At 37.0% G+C, this 13,503-nt stretch overlaps 1 protein-coding gene across 7 annotated transcripts in view; it reads right to left on the reverse strand.

Annotated features, from left to right (window-relative positions):
• The window catches only part of Stim1 (stromal interaction molecule 1), a 258,583-nt gene that overhangs the window by 90,739 nt on the left and 154,341 nt on the right, over window positions 1–13,503 (reverse strand). For 6 of the 7 annotated variants that reach the window (XM_046441805.2, XM_046441801.2, XM_046441803.2 and 3 more), the window contains exon 2: window positions 4,153–4,283. In XM_046441805.2, coding sequence (XP_046297761.1) covers window positions 4,153–4,200 — 48 coding nt within the window. In that variant the 5' untranslated portion in view covers window positions 4,201–4,283. Of the gene's footprint in view, window positions 1–4,152; window positions 4,284–13,383; window positions 13,490–13,503 lie in introns of those variants that run through there. The other variant, XM_046441802.1, reaches the window with a different exon arrangement.

Consider the following 13,503-nt stretch of genomic DNA (forward strand, 5'->3'; position numbering starts at 1 on the left):
CACAGGAAAACAAAAAAGTATTCCTCATGCTGACCTTCTATTCAGACCTTCCCTATACTCCTAATCCTTAGTAGCAGACCTAATTTCCATCCCTATAGTTTTGCCTTTATCAGAATGTCGTATAAATGCAATCATATAGGACAAAACTATTTGAGACTAGTTTCTTTCACTTGATATAAAATTTTTGAGACTCATCTATGCTGTGTGCACCAACAGTTCAATCCTTTGTATCGCTGAGTAGTTTTCCATAGCGTGTTTATCCATTCACAAAGGAAGGACATATGGACTATATTCAGTTTGGGGAGATTACAAATAAAGCTGTGATAAACATGCATGTATATATTTTAGTGTGAGTATAAATTTTAATTTTATAGGGCTAAATACCTAAAAGTAGAATTGCTGGGACACATAGTAAGTTATGGTTATAAGAAAACATTGATTACACAGGGTGGTGTACACCTTGTAATCCCAGCAATTTGGGATGCTGAGGCAGGAGATCACAAGTTCAAGACCAGTCTCAGGAACTTAGCAAGACGCTGTCTCAAAATAAAGTTTTTAAAATGGCTGGGGGTATGGCTCAGTTGCAGAGCACCCCTGGAGTGAATCCCCATTACCATAAACACAAACAAAAAAACACAAAAAATGTCAAACTTTTCCAGAATGACTGTATCATCTTGAAGTCCCATCAGTAAGAGTTCTAGTGGCTCTTTTTCCTCACCCAGCCCTTGGTAGTGTCCATTTAAGATTTAGTCATCCTAATAACTGTACAGCAGAATCTCATTATGGTTTTAGTTTGCATTTCCCTAATGGCTAGTAATACTGTCACCAATGTATCTCGCTTGTTGAAGTCTTTGTTCAAATCTTTTCCTGTTTTCCTGTTTTTTATTGATTTATTTGTTTTCTATTGTTGAGTATTGATAATTCTTTATTTGTGCTGGGAACTTTTTTTTTTAGTGTGTGGTAGGGGGAGTACTGGAGATAGAATCCATGGGTGCTTTACCACTGACCTAAATCCCTAGCCCTTTCTAAAAAATAAAAAGGGCCTTCATTAAGTTGCTGAGGCTGGCCTTAAACTTGCAATTCTCTTTCCGCAGCCTCCAGAGTCACTGGGATTACAGGCACACACCATCTGCCTGGCCAGAAATCTTATTTCTTTAGGACACTATGTAAATATATTTATATTTTATAAAATGCCTGCTGAGTTTACTTTAAATTCCTAGCCTTCAACCAATGACTGACACATAGTAGGTATTCAATAAAAATTTATTTTAGTGGCCAAATAAATGCCTTAATTTTCCATGTGGGTTCCAGAAAAGAAAATAACACTGCTTTCAAAGACTTTGGTCCAGTCAAGAGGGCAGTGTTTTTAGGCAGGCCCCTGTCGGCTCACCTCAGACTATCAGAACAATCTGACAGCCTTATTCCATGGACAAATCCTTTTCCCATGGCAGTGTCCAACCAGAACTCAGAACAGAAGACAGGTCATGAATTTCCATACTGCCAGCATGATGGAACCTCCTGCCAGCTTTACAAGAAGGGCACCATCACAAATAGTGCCCTCTTGCTCATCCGAAGGGCCCATAATACACAGCGTCCGCTATCCAGAAGAAAAAAAAATAGCAACTGAACAGCCAAAGTAGCTGCCCCCTACCAAATGATTATGTATATTTTATAAAATGCCTGCTGAGTTTACTGTAAATCTAATCTTACAGTTCACAGTAGAGTTAATATATCACTTAGCTAATGAGAATAAATCAAAGAAGAGACAGAAGAGGGTGCAGCAGCGCACACCTGTAATCCTAGCGACTAGGGAGGCTAAGGCAGGAGAATCACCAGTTTGAAGCAAGGTCTCAGCAACTTAATAAGGCCCTGTATTAAAATAAAAAATAAAAAGGGCTGGGGATATGGCTCAATGGTAAAGTATCCTTGGATTCTATTCCTAGTGCCAATCAGGGGAGGGGGGGTGGAGAGGAGGTGGACTGCAAGAAGCAAGTACAATACATATAGGAATCTAGGTGCTGAGGTAATAGTGTAAGAGCCCCTGAAGACATGTTTTAATTCATATAAAGAAAACTAATGTTCTGGTCACATTAATCCATAAAAAAATGATTTAATTCAAAAATAGCTAAAATTTTAAAAGCTCTAGAACTGAGGTAAATCCTTCAGTTCCTTTTATATTTTCTGAGAAATTTACCAACATCAACCAGCACAACATGGCCAGCACAACAGCGTTTCATCCATGATGCCTCATCAACCATTACCTGACATTCTAAGCCCTAAGTTATCTATCCAACTTTCTAGTTAGATCCTGAATTCCAATACTGTCTCATATGTTTAGACTGAGTTAAGCACCCACATTTTACTTTCTCTCTCAAGGACGTAGCTTGTGATTGATTGTGAAACCCCAGATTTTCAGGAGCCTCTAACCACAAGAGGCCTTAGCCTTGGAGGGAGAACAGGAAAAGGCAAGGCAATACAGAAGCTATGCTGAAAAAGAACAGCTCCTGACTGATGCAGAGAAGAGCGGGGTGACAGCTTTTATGTTATTTTGGAACAGTTTGTGCTGATGAGTTTTTTGTTGTGGTAACATTCCTCTAAAAAGAACATTTTATTCCTTTCCTCATTGACAAAGCAATTCAGCAGAACTGGAAAAAAAAAAAAAGAGGAGTGGATTACAAAGATATCCAAGAATATGTAGATCTTGGATTACATCACCTTCTTAACTGTTATGCATTCCATTCCCCAGTCAATGCCCTAGGACAGTAATCAGAACATCTGTAAGTCTCCTTCCCTACCAGGAACTTGGCTCTATTCTCAACATAGATCAATGAAATTTTAATCCTTTGAAGGTCAGTTCTAAATACGATAAAAAAAATCAGATACTTTGATCATGATTTTTATCCTTGCTTAATAATCCACATATATCTCAAGTACAGGTACACATATCTCTGCCTGGTTTCCTGGGCCCCACTTTCCAACTCTTTGGTGGTTTTCTACCATAATTTCTCTAACCGAAAAAAACCACCATGTTTCTTACTACCTCTACATATTTGTTGATACAAAAAAAAAAAAAAAAATCTGACTTTTTCCTACTTCTTATGTATTTAAAGATAGAAATTACATTACCTCAATCTCCTCTTCTCCAGGCTAAAGTGTCTTCACTAAGGCTGTAAATTATATGAGGACAGAATGTGTCTGTCTTATTTATTGTCCCATCTCCATACATAGCACAGTGAAAGGCACATACATAATAGACACAATTGACATTACTGAACTTAAGTTGAATGTTTTTTACTTCATACTTTCTATATTCTTCATCATCATGTTACTCCTCTCTGCCAGTCTTTTACTATTCTAAATCCTTCTGATGATGTGAGATTCAAAATTGAATTCAAAACTCAAAGGTAGACTAAATCTCAGGGAGTTCAGACAGCTTACCTCCTCCCTCATAATGTACATTTTCTCTCTTAAAGATATGGCATAACAGGGTAACTTCACTAGTGCATGAAATCAAGAAACTTTTATTAAATATTTTCATATATAACAACCTTATACTCTGGGCTCTATTGAGTTGGAGCCACAGTAATGCCAAAAGGTGAAACAATAACAGAGTTTATTAAATAAATAAAAAGTTACAGAAAACAATAACAAAGTTTATTCCATTTAGAGATTCCTCTAGTTCTTATTATCTGAAACTCTTAACTGGTTCCCAACAATTATAACTTGAAATTTAGAATGATCTTCTAAGATTTATGTCTTCCCAAATATATATAAATTCCCAGATGACAGAATATGACTATTTGGCCTTCTTTTCCACATGCCAACACAAGGCTAAGCACAGATGGCCTTTATGTATATCAGGATTACATTAAGAATCCAGGGAAACTGCAAAGATCAGCCCACCTAGCCAGTGGGCAGGTGGGAACCCACCCAGGTGTAGACACAGATATAAAGCCTGCACTCTGCCAGGCTGGCTCCTGAAGGCTTGTTATGCTGAAAGCCACCTCTCCTGATGAGAATGAATTCCTAGAGGGGAAAAAAAAACAACAACGCAGAGAACATCTCTTCAGAGGGAACATTCTGTCTAGAAAGTTTTCAGGGATATTTTGACACAGGAAGAGAAGAGAGTCATGGCAGGGTGAGAAATCTCACCTCATCACTTTCTTCCACATCCACATCCCCATTGGCATCATCATCCATCAGCTTGTGGATATTGCGGACTGCCTCAAAGCTGAGCTTCTCATCCTCACTGTGACACAGGGGCTTGTCAATCCGGCAGAACTCTGTACAGGAAAAGCAAGAGACAACATTACTCAGAGCTGCCACTCAGCATTTATCACCCACCTTTGTCAGTATCCTTAGCTTCTAGTATCTGACTCCTCACAAAAGTTTATAACCAACCATGTATACAGTGACAGAAGCATATCATCTAGCCTTTTAACTGTCTCCTGTGCTGAGCTTTCTGACACAGGGACGGTGCTTTATCATCCTAACAGCTTCCTGGAAGTTAAGTCTAACATAGGACTATGAGTACACTGGGATCTAGACAAAAACATGAAAAGCTAACTCACAAATTAGAGAAAATACAAATAACCAGTGAACACAAGAAAAAAAAATAGATTCACTAGTAATCAAAGAAATACATATTCCACTGAGATATGATTTTTTAAAAAAGGAAAAAGAAGTTTTATTGCTTTGATAGCAAAGGAGAAACACAGGGGACTCCTGCCCCAGAGACTGTGATTCTGCCCATCAAAGAGAACAGGGGACTTTTTTTTTCCATTGTCATGCTCAGGATTGAAACCAGGACTTTGTGCATGTGAGGCAAGCACTCTACCAACTGAGCTATATCCCCAGCGGAACAGGGGGCTTTTAAAGAGGTGATTCAAAGGTCACATTCCCATCGTGTTCTCTGTCCAGAGTTGTAATTCACTTGTTAGTTTGGGAGACAGTGAGATACCATTTTTAAATCGGTCAAATAAACAAATATAAATTAATACAATCTTTCCAGAAATAGAAAAACAGCCAATTAGTCCCCATATATGAATAATGCATACTTTTCCTGTGTGTCATTGCTGTACATAAAATGCCAGCTGCAGGCCAATTAGTAAAATCTCTCATACCTTGTGCCTTCTCATAGATAGTTACATCCAGCAAGTTATCTACTAGATATCTAAAGATCCCAAGCTCATCTGATACAACAGCTTTGGAGGTCTGGAAAGCAGTTTCCTCTGCCTACCACCACATAGCATGCAGCAGTAAAACCAGCATAAGGGCAGAGGCCCCCTAGCTCATTCCATGACACCTCTTATAACTCTGGAAAACGTACCATAACAGAAACACACAGCAAAAAGAGGCTCCAATCTAGACTTAGCTCCACCATGTGACCACAGAGGTCACTTCTCTTCTCCAGGCCTCAAGTTCATTTTTTGAAAAAGGCTTTTAGGCACAAGAAGTAAAATAAAAAATGGAATGGACTCAATCTAAAAAGCTTCTTCTCAGCAAAAGAAACAATAATATGAAGAGAGAGCCTACAGAATGGGAGAAAATGTTTACAACATGCACCTCAGATACAGCACTAATCTCCAGGATATATAAAGAACTCAAAAAACTGACAAATAACCCAATCAATAAATGGACTAAGGAACTGAACAGACTCATCACAGAAGAGAAATACAATTGATCAACAAACATATAAAAAATGTTCATCATATCTAGTGATTAGAGAAATGTAAATCAAAACTACTCAAAAATTTCATCTCACTCCAGTCAGAATGGCAATTATCAAGAACTCAAGCAACAATAAGTGTTGACAAGGATGTTGGGGAAAAGGTTCACTCATACATTGCTGGTGGAACTACAAATTGGGGCAACTACTCTAGAAAGCAGTATGGAGATTCCTCAGAAAACCTGGACTGGAACTGCCATTTGACCCAGTTATCCCACTCTTTGATTTATACCCAAAGGGCTTAAAAATCAGCATACTACAGTGACAAAGCCACATCAATGTTTATAGCAGCACAATTCACAATAGCTAAGATATGGAACCAATCTAGATGCCCTTAAACAGATGAATGGATAAAGAAAATGTGGTATATATACACAATGAAATATTACTCAGTCTTAAAGAATGAAATTATGGCATTTGCAGGTAAATGGATGGAGCTAGAGAGTATCATGTTAAGCAAAATAAGCCAAACCTGAAAAACCAAAGGCCAAATGTTTCTTTGGTAAGTGGATGCTGATCCATAATGAGGGGGAAAGGGGATGAAGGAATTTTGGATTGTGCAGAGGGGAATGAGGGAAGGTGAAAGAACGGGATTGAAATGTACATTATTACCCTATATACATGTATGATTACACTACCAGTGTGAGTGCATCAATGTTCAGCCAGAGGAAGAAGAAATTGTGCTCCATTTGTGTACAATGTGTCAAAATACATTCTATTGTCATGTATAATTAATTAGAACGAATAAAAAATAAAGTAATTGAAATTTTTTTAAAAAAGAAAAAGGTTTTTAGAGACAAAAAGCTGAGTAACAGTAATTAGGACTTTTTTTTGGTTTTCATTTTAGAGGTAAAAGAAAAATATGATTCTAATATCAATAGTGAAATTAGATAAACTTGACATTTTATCACTCAAAAAAAGGAAATTCTCCTCTATTATATATAACTATAATACACTAATAAATTTTCAAAAAAAAAAAAAAAGAAATAAAGACTTATTTTTTCTTTTGCAGTACAGGAGTACTCTACCACTGATCTACCACTGAGCTTTTTTATTTTTTATTTTCAGACAGGAACTCACTAGGTTGCTGAGGCTGCCCTTGAACTACCTGTCTTAGCCTCCTGAGTTTCAGGTCTGTATCAGGAAACTGGCCTGAAAAAAGGCATTTTGACTCAAGTTTCTAGTATATATTCTCCAATTCCTAGGTGCTAAAATCTGTCTTTCCTTTTGACTTGGATCTTAACTATTACTTCCTAGGCAAAATGTTCTTTATATATCACCCCACAAAAAAAATAAAAGAAACAGCCAGTCTTGGTGGCACACGCCTATAATCCTAGCAACTTGGGAGGCTGAGGCAAGAGGAACCCAAATTCTAGGATCTCACTTAGTGAGACCTTGTCTCAAAATAAAAAATAAAAAGTGCTGGAGATGTCACTGAGTGCTAGAGCATCTCTGGATTCAATCCCCCATACCAAAATCGCAGGGAGAGGGAGAAGAAAAAAGACTTTGACTTCCCAGGTAATAGGAATATTGTCAGGAGGAGAAAGCAGGACAGATAAAGATACTAAGCCCATCAAAAGGCACTAAAACACCATGATCCATGTAATTGTTTACTTATCTGTTTGCTAGAGACAGTGAAGATAGAATAGGTCACCTCTCTATCTCTTGCTGGTTGTCCAAATCCTTTTCAAAATAAAGGAGAAGTATAAATATTAAATCTTAAAGAATCACAGATGTGACTCAACTGAAATATGTTGAACAGTGAGGCTCACAGATGTTAAATGATGTGCCCAAAGTCAAAAAACCGCTCAAGAGCCACAGCAAGATCCAAGGTCTGCTGACTCCCATGTCAGCACTTAACCTGACGGCCTTTTTACTACAGTAGTCAGATAGCTTTGGGTTGGTTTCATCTTTTGGAAGCCAGATGATAATGTTGGTAAGAACACAAAATTGTTTTATAAAATTAAAAGAATAAGATAAGCATACAAAAGAAATATCTCTATGTAACCTTAAGTTCTACTTGTCCTGCCAGGTTGGATTGGGGGTGGGATGGAGATTACTGAAGGAGAAAGTAGAATACAGCCAAAGATTGAGGTATTGTTTCTCAAATTCCTCACCCACAAGAATTCCTGGCATCATACTTTCATTCTTGGAACCCATTTCCAGAAAAACTATTTATCAACCCAATACATTACAAAAAGTATTAACTAACCAGTTCACAGATAAAGCACACTGAGATTAGCATAATCAATATTAACTCTTTCCCTCTCTTGCCCCTATTTTTGTACTATACAAAAGCACATATAATTGCATGTCAGAGATTTTTGGTCAGCATATGATAAAACATTTAAACAACATGTACTGAGCATAATTCATATTTCAGGCCTATGTTGGGCAGCCAGACATAAAGATTATGAATCAGATTTTATCTTTGCTCTCTGGAGTTCAATTACTACAGTGGGAAAGACAGGCAATTAAAACACTATGTGCTGAGTGTCACAATAAAAAGAGTCAAGTTAGGGGTCTAGCAAATTCTTTCTATAAAGGACTACACTGTAAACAATTTAGGATTTGTAGGCTATATAGTCTCTGCTGCCAAATTGTAGCACAAAAAGCATCCGCAGACAAACATAAGTGAATGAGATTGTGTTCTAATGAATTTTTTTTTTTTTTACAAAAATACAGGCAGTGGGCTGGATTTAGCCCATAGGTCATATTTTGTTGGAACCTATAACAGAAGATCATAGGTAACACACTTAAATCATGTTTTGTTGACAACATTCTAACATAAAGGAAAGAAATCCAAACTTTTCATTAGCCTGTATCCATCCATAAGCTAAGAGGTACAGCACTGCTCTTAGTAGGCTTTTTAAAATAATGGAAATAGTTTACCCAGCTCCAAGGACTGGGGGCCTCCAAGTTGGACACCGCTGGCCCAGGGTCAGCCAGTGCCTTTCCCAAAGGTCTATGATAGGTCTAGAAGTATGTGCTTCAAACAGCAGGCTCTAGTTTGTAACCTGATCAGACAGACAGGTGACCTTTGCTGCTGGCATCATCTGGTATGGAAAAGGATTAAAGGGATTGAGGTTGAGAGAGTACAAAAGCTTGATGTCCCATATGGCTGTAGAACCATGACCAGAAAAACTATGTCAGCCAAAATTCACAAATAACTCTTTCAACCAAGCATTTCCTAAGTCATCTCCCTTCCTTCCTGAGACTTTTTCTACTGCTTATATATTCCAGCCCATCAAGATTTCCTTCAGCCATCTGAAAATATCTTAGAAGATCCACTCATTTAGCAATGAATTATTACTTCAAAGAAAGAACCCTGAACTAACAATCAGAACACAGCAAAATCCCACCTTCATTAGTTATATACCATATAATATTGAACAAGTTGTTTAACTTCTTTGAGCCTCCAATTTATCATTAGCAAATTCTGTTGCATGAGTTTTTTGTGAACATTAAGTAAAGCTGAATTTGTTAAAACATGTAGAAGAGGGACTGATGTAAAGCTGACATTCAATCCATTTACAGAATCCTTTCCTCCCAGAGCAGTAAATGAACAGTTCCCATCTTTTGCTTTAGCCACTTTTCCTGTCACACTGAGAATCAAATGGGTGGTTCAGATCAATCAAAGTGACCACTCCTTTGAGTGGGCAAATATAAGACTCTGACATTAGCCTGAACTCCCACACATTTATGTGCTATCACTGGTAACATTTATTATACTATAAAGCAACTGTCTAATCCCCACTAGAATATGATCTTCACAAATGTGGTTTGCGACCACTTCCCCAGCAGCAAGAAAAAATTAAGGTTCTTGATAAGATATTCAGTAAATATTTTGTTTTGGTACTGGGGACTGAATCCAGAGGCGCTTTACCACTGAACCACATCCCCAGCCCTTTTTATTTTTTATTTTGAGAAAGGGTCTCACTAAGTTGCTGAGGGCCTCGCTAAATTGCCAAGGCTGGCTTTGAACTTGTGATCCTAATGCCTTAGCTTCCTGAGTCACTAGGATTACAGGCATATGCCATCATGCCCAGATTGTCATTTTGATTTTTTTTTAATGAATAATCCAAGTATTAACTTCACAATTATATGTATAATTTCTCCTGGAAAAAAAAAAGGAGCATTCTAGGCAAAAAGAATAACATAGGCCCAGGTTTTTAAGCTTTTTGGTGTCAGTACTCCTTCATATAATTAAAGATTTTAAATCCCAAAGAATTATTTGATATTTACCATAATAAAAATGAACCCAGAAATTTTTATATTATTAATTGATCTTGGAATAATAAATCTATAACTAATATAAAATAACACATTTTACAAATAATTATTTTTGCCAGGTACAATGGCACACACCTGTAATTCCAGCAGCTCAGGAGGCTGAGGCAGGAAGATCATAGGTTCAAAGCCAGTCTCAGCAATTTTTTATTTGTTTATATTATTAATTAATTTATTTTAATTAGGTATGTATGACAGCAAAATGCATTTTGATTCATAGTACACAACTGCAGCACAATTTTACATTTCTATGGTTGTACCCGAAGTAGCATCATACCATATGTGTAGTCAAATATGTACCTAAGGTAATGATGTCCATATCATTCTACCATTTTCCAGCCCTCATGCACCCTCCTTACCCACCCCCTCCTCCTTTTCCCAAAGTTCCTCCATTTTACCCTTGCCTCTCGCCTCCCCATTGTGGATCAGCATCCACTTATCAGAGAGAACATGTGGCCTTTGGTATTTTGGGATTGACTTACTTCGCTTAACATGATATTCTCCAACTCTATCCATTTACCTGCAAATGCCATAATTTTATTCTCTTTTAATGCTGAGTAATATTCCATTGTGAAGCCTCAGCAATTTAACAAGACTGTAAGCAAACTAGTGAGACCCTATCTTAAAAAAAAAAAAAAAAGGCTGGGTTTGTGGCTCAGTGAGTGAGCTTTCCTAGAACAAATCCTGGTGCATATTCATTCATATATATGAATTTTTTTCAGAAAATCTTTTTCTGAAAAAAATGAGGATAAAATTGTTTTATGTTTTTACAAATCATTATAATATCCAGCTTAATAGAAGTCAGCTAGATAGTCTATATACTCATTTCTGCATTTACTCTATTACTCTGCATTGTTTTGACTGAAGATCAAAACAAATAAGCAGTTGGAAAAGGCAGGAGTGTTTCAAAAGCTTTTTCAGGTAATTATGGTTATTCTTCTTTGATCCTACATGTGAGCTTGACAAGAAGTTATGGTTACGTTAACTACAGGTTAGTTGCAGTGTGAAATCTGAAACTATATGGATAAACTTTTTGTACTTTGTAACATTGAAATTCATTGGTCTATCTTGTACTTTGAATGGATCTTTATATAAGCATGATTTTATAACATGATGTACCAGTCATTTGGAAACTATTGGTTCACTAAGTTATGCAGAGCTTCCAAATGTTGACATATTTTATTTAGATAGTATCAAAATAATCACAATTATTAATATCACCACACCACTTTTATTTAATCAGGAAAGCTTTTAGTCCAGGGAAATTGTCAAACTCATAGTGACAGATATAAATTCTCCAGAATCTAATTTTCACTTACAAGTTGGAGTTTATCACTGGCAACAAATACTATCAGTTGTTTTTCTTAGGGAAAATATTCATTTGATTAACTTTCTAGAAAATATCTAACAAGCCTGAATAATCACAATTGGCTATCCAGTTGTTCTTTCAAGTAAAAACTGTTCCTTGAAAAAAAGGAGGTAGTTCAATTTACAGTTCAACACACAAGTGCTTTTCCTTGAGATAATCAAATTTATACATGCAGATGTGCTTTATGTGTACTTCCTACTTCATTACACAGAATACTAAAAGGCACATACTCATGGGATAAAACTTAATAAAATGAATGATTTTTTAGTTGTGATATTAGAAAACATATATTTGGTCTTCATCTCCATTTCCTGACATACCACTTCTAAAATCCTTGAACTCTTCAAAGAGCTCTTTGTATACCAATGCATAGACTGACTGATGGCTATCAACCGCTAGGTAGCTACAAGATGGAGGGTGGCAGGCTAACCAGAGAGACAAAGGTAAGATTAGATTCCTCAACCTCCAGAGAGGAATTCAGAGAGGGAATTTACTTATAAAACTATAAATAAATTTCAGAAAGATCAATTGTACCACACAAAAGCACATATAATTTGCATGTCAGAGATTTTTGGTCAGCATATGATAAAAACATTTAAACAACATGTATTGAGCATGATTCATATTTCAGGCCCATGATGGGCAGTCAGACATAAAGATTATGAATCAGATTTTACCTTTGCTCTCTGGAGTTCAATTACTACAGTGGGAAAGACAGGCAATTAAAACACTATGTGCTGAGTGTCACAATAGAAAGGATCGAGTTAGAGGTCTAGCAAACAAAGGGCAAGGGGGAAGTGCTGGGGATGAATTAGAGAAAATTATATTCCATGCTTTTCAGATTATATCAAAATGTATCTTAATGTTATACATAAGTAAAAAGAATTGATAAAACGTTTTTAAAAATATATAAATGAAGCTGGGCAGCAGTTTGGAAGGCTGAGACAGGAGGATCGCAAGTTCAGAGACAGCCTCAGCAATTTAGTGAGGCCCTAAGCAATTCAGTGAGACCCTGTCTCTAAATAAAATACAAAATAGGGCTGGGGATGAGGCTCAGTGGTCAAGTGCTCCTGAGTTCAATACCCAGGACCTTAAAAAAAAAAAAAATTAAATACATACAAAATGAACCCAATTATATGGATGGTTATAATGCACCAATAAAAGCCAAATTGGGGGGAGGCATGGAATTTTTTTTCGCTGGAGGCAGTCCTGGGGATTGAACCCAGGGGTGCTCCACTCCCAGCCTTTTTTGTTTTTCTTATTTTGAGACAAGATCTTGCTAAGTTAGCCAGGCTGACCTCAAATTTGTGATCCTCCTGCCTCAGCCTCTCAAATAGCTGGGATTAGAGGTATGTGTCAACACATCCTTCATTCTTTCTTAATCTGCAAACTCTGACTCGTGCTGCTGATCTCAAGCTTAATAGTTTTTCTAAACAGAACCTTCCCTGATCCCTACTCTCCTTCCCAAACTGGCTTAGGTCCACATGAAACGTTTTTTAAAACAACCTATATTTTTCACTTGTACTTTTCACAATCATAATCATTTCTTTGCTTAATGTCTGTCATCTTCACTAAATTTAAGTTCCACAGTGGCAGGAACCATGGCCATCTTCTTCACAGCTGATTCCAGGCTTCTAGCCAATACCTTGTACCTAGCTAAGTTCCTAGCACAACAGTTGGGCTTCAATAAACAATTGTAAATGAACAAATGAATGTCCAGAAGAATTTGCTGAATGAAAAATTCAGAGATGAACAGTCCTTGCTCACAAAAAGTACGAAGAGAATGAATACAGTATATGAATTACAAAGACACAAAGTGAAATATGGCAAAGGACAAGAAACCAGAGTAATAGGGAATAACACAGTCTAAACAACAGAGATAAGATGTTGGGAGCAGAAAGGAGAACAACTCAAGCAAAGAAAGCCCAAGGGCAAGAAGCACAGCATCTTATACAACCTAGAATATTAAAAAACTAGAAAGTCAAAGTGCTCTTACCGATCTTGCAAAAGCTGCTGACATACAATACGTTGGGATCCTCATTGTACTGACTGCAAATGGAAGATATTACAAAGGCTTTGGAGGGCATCAAGGACCACTACTCATTTTATATCTGGA

Source organism: Marmota monax, unplaced genomic scaffold, assembly GCF_021218885.2.
Source record: "Marmota monax isolate L192 unplaced genomic scaffold, Marmota_monax_Labrador192_F-V1.1 WCK01_AAM20220418_F8-fsc00068, whole genome shotgun sequence".
In the NCBI taxonomy this organism is placed as follows: domain Eukaryota; kingdom Metazoa; phylum Chordata; class Mammalia; order Rodentia; family Sciuridae; genus Marmota; species Marmota monax.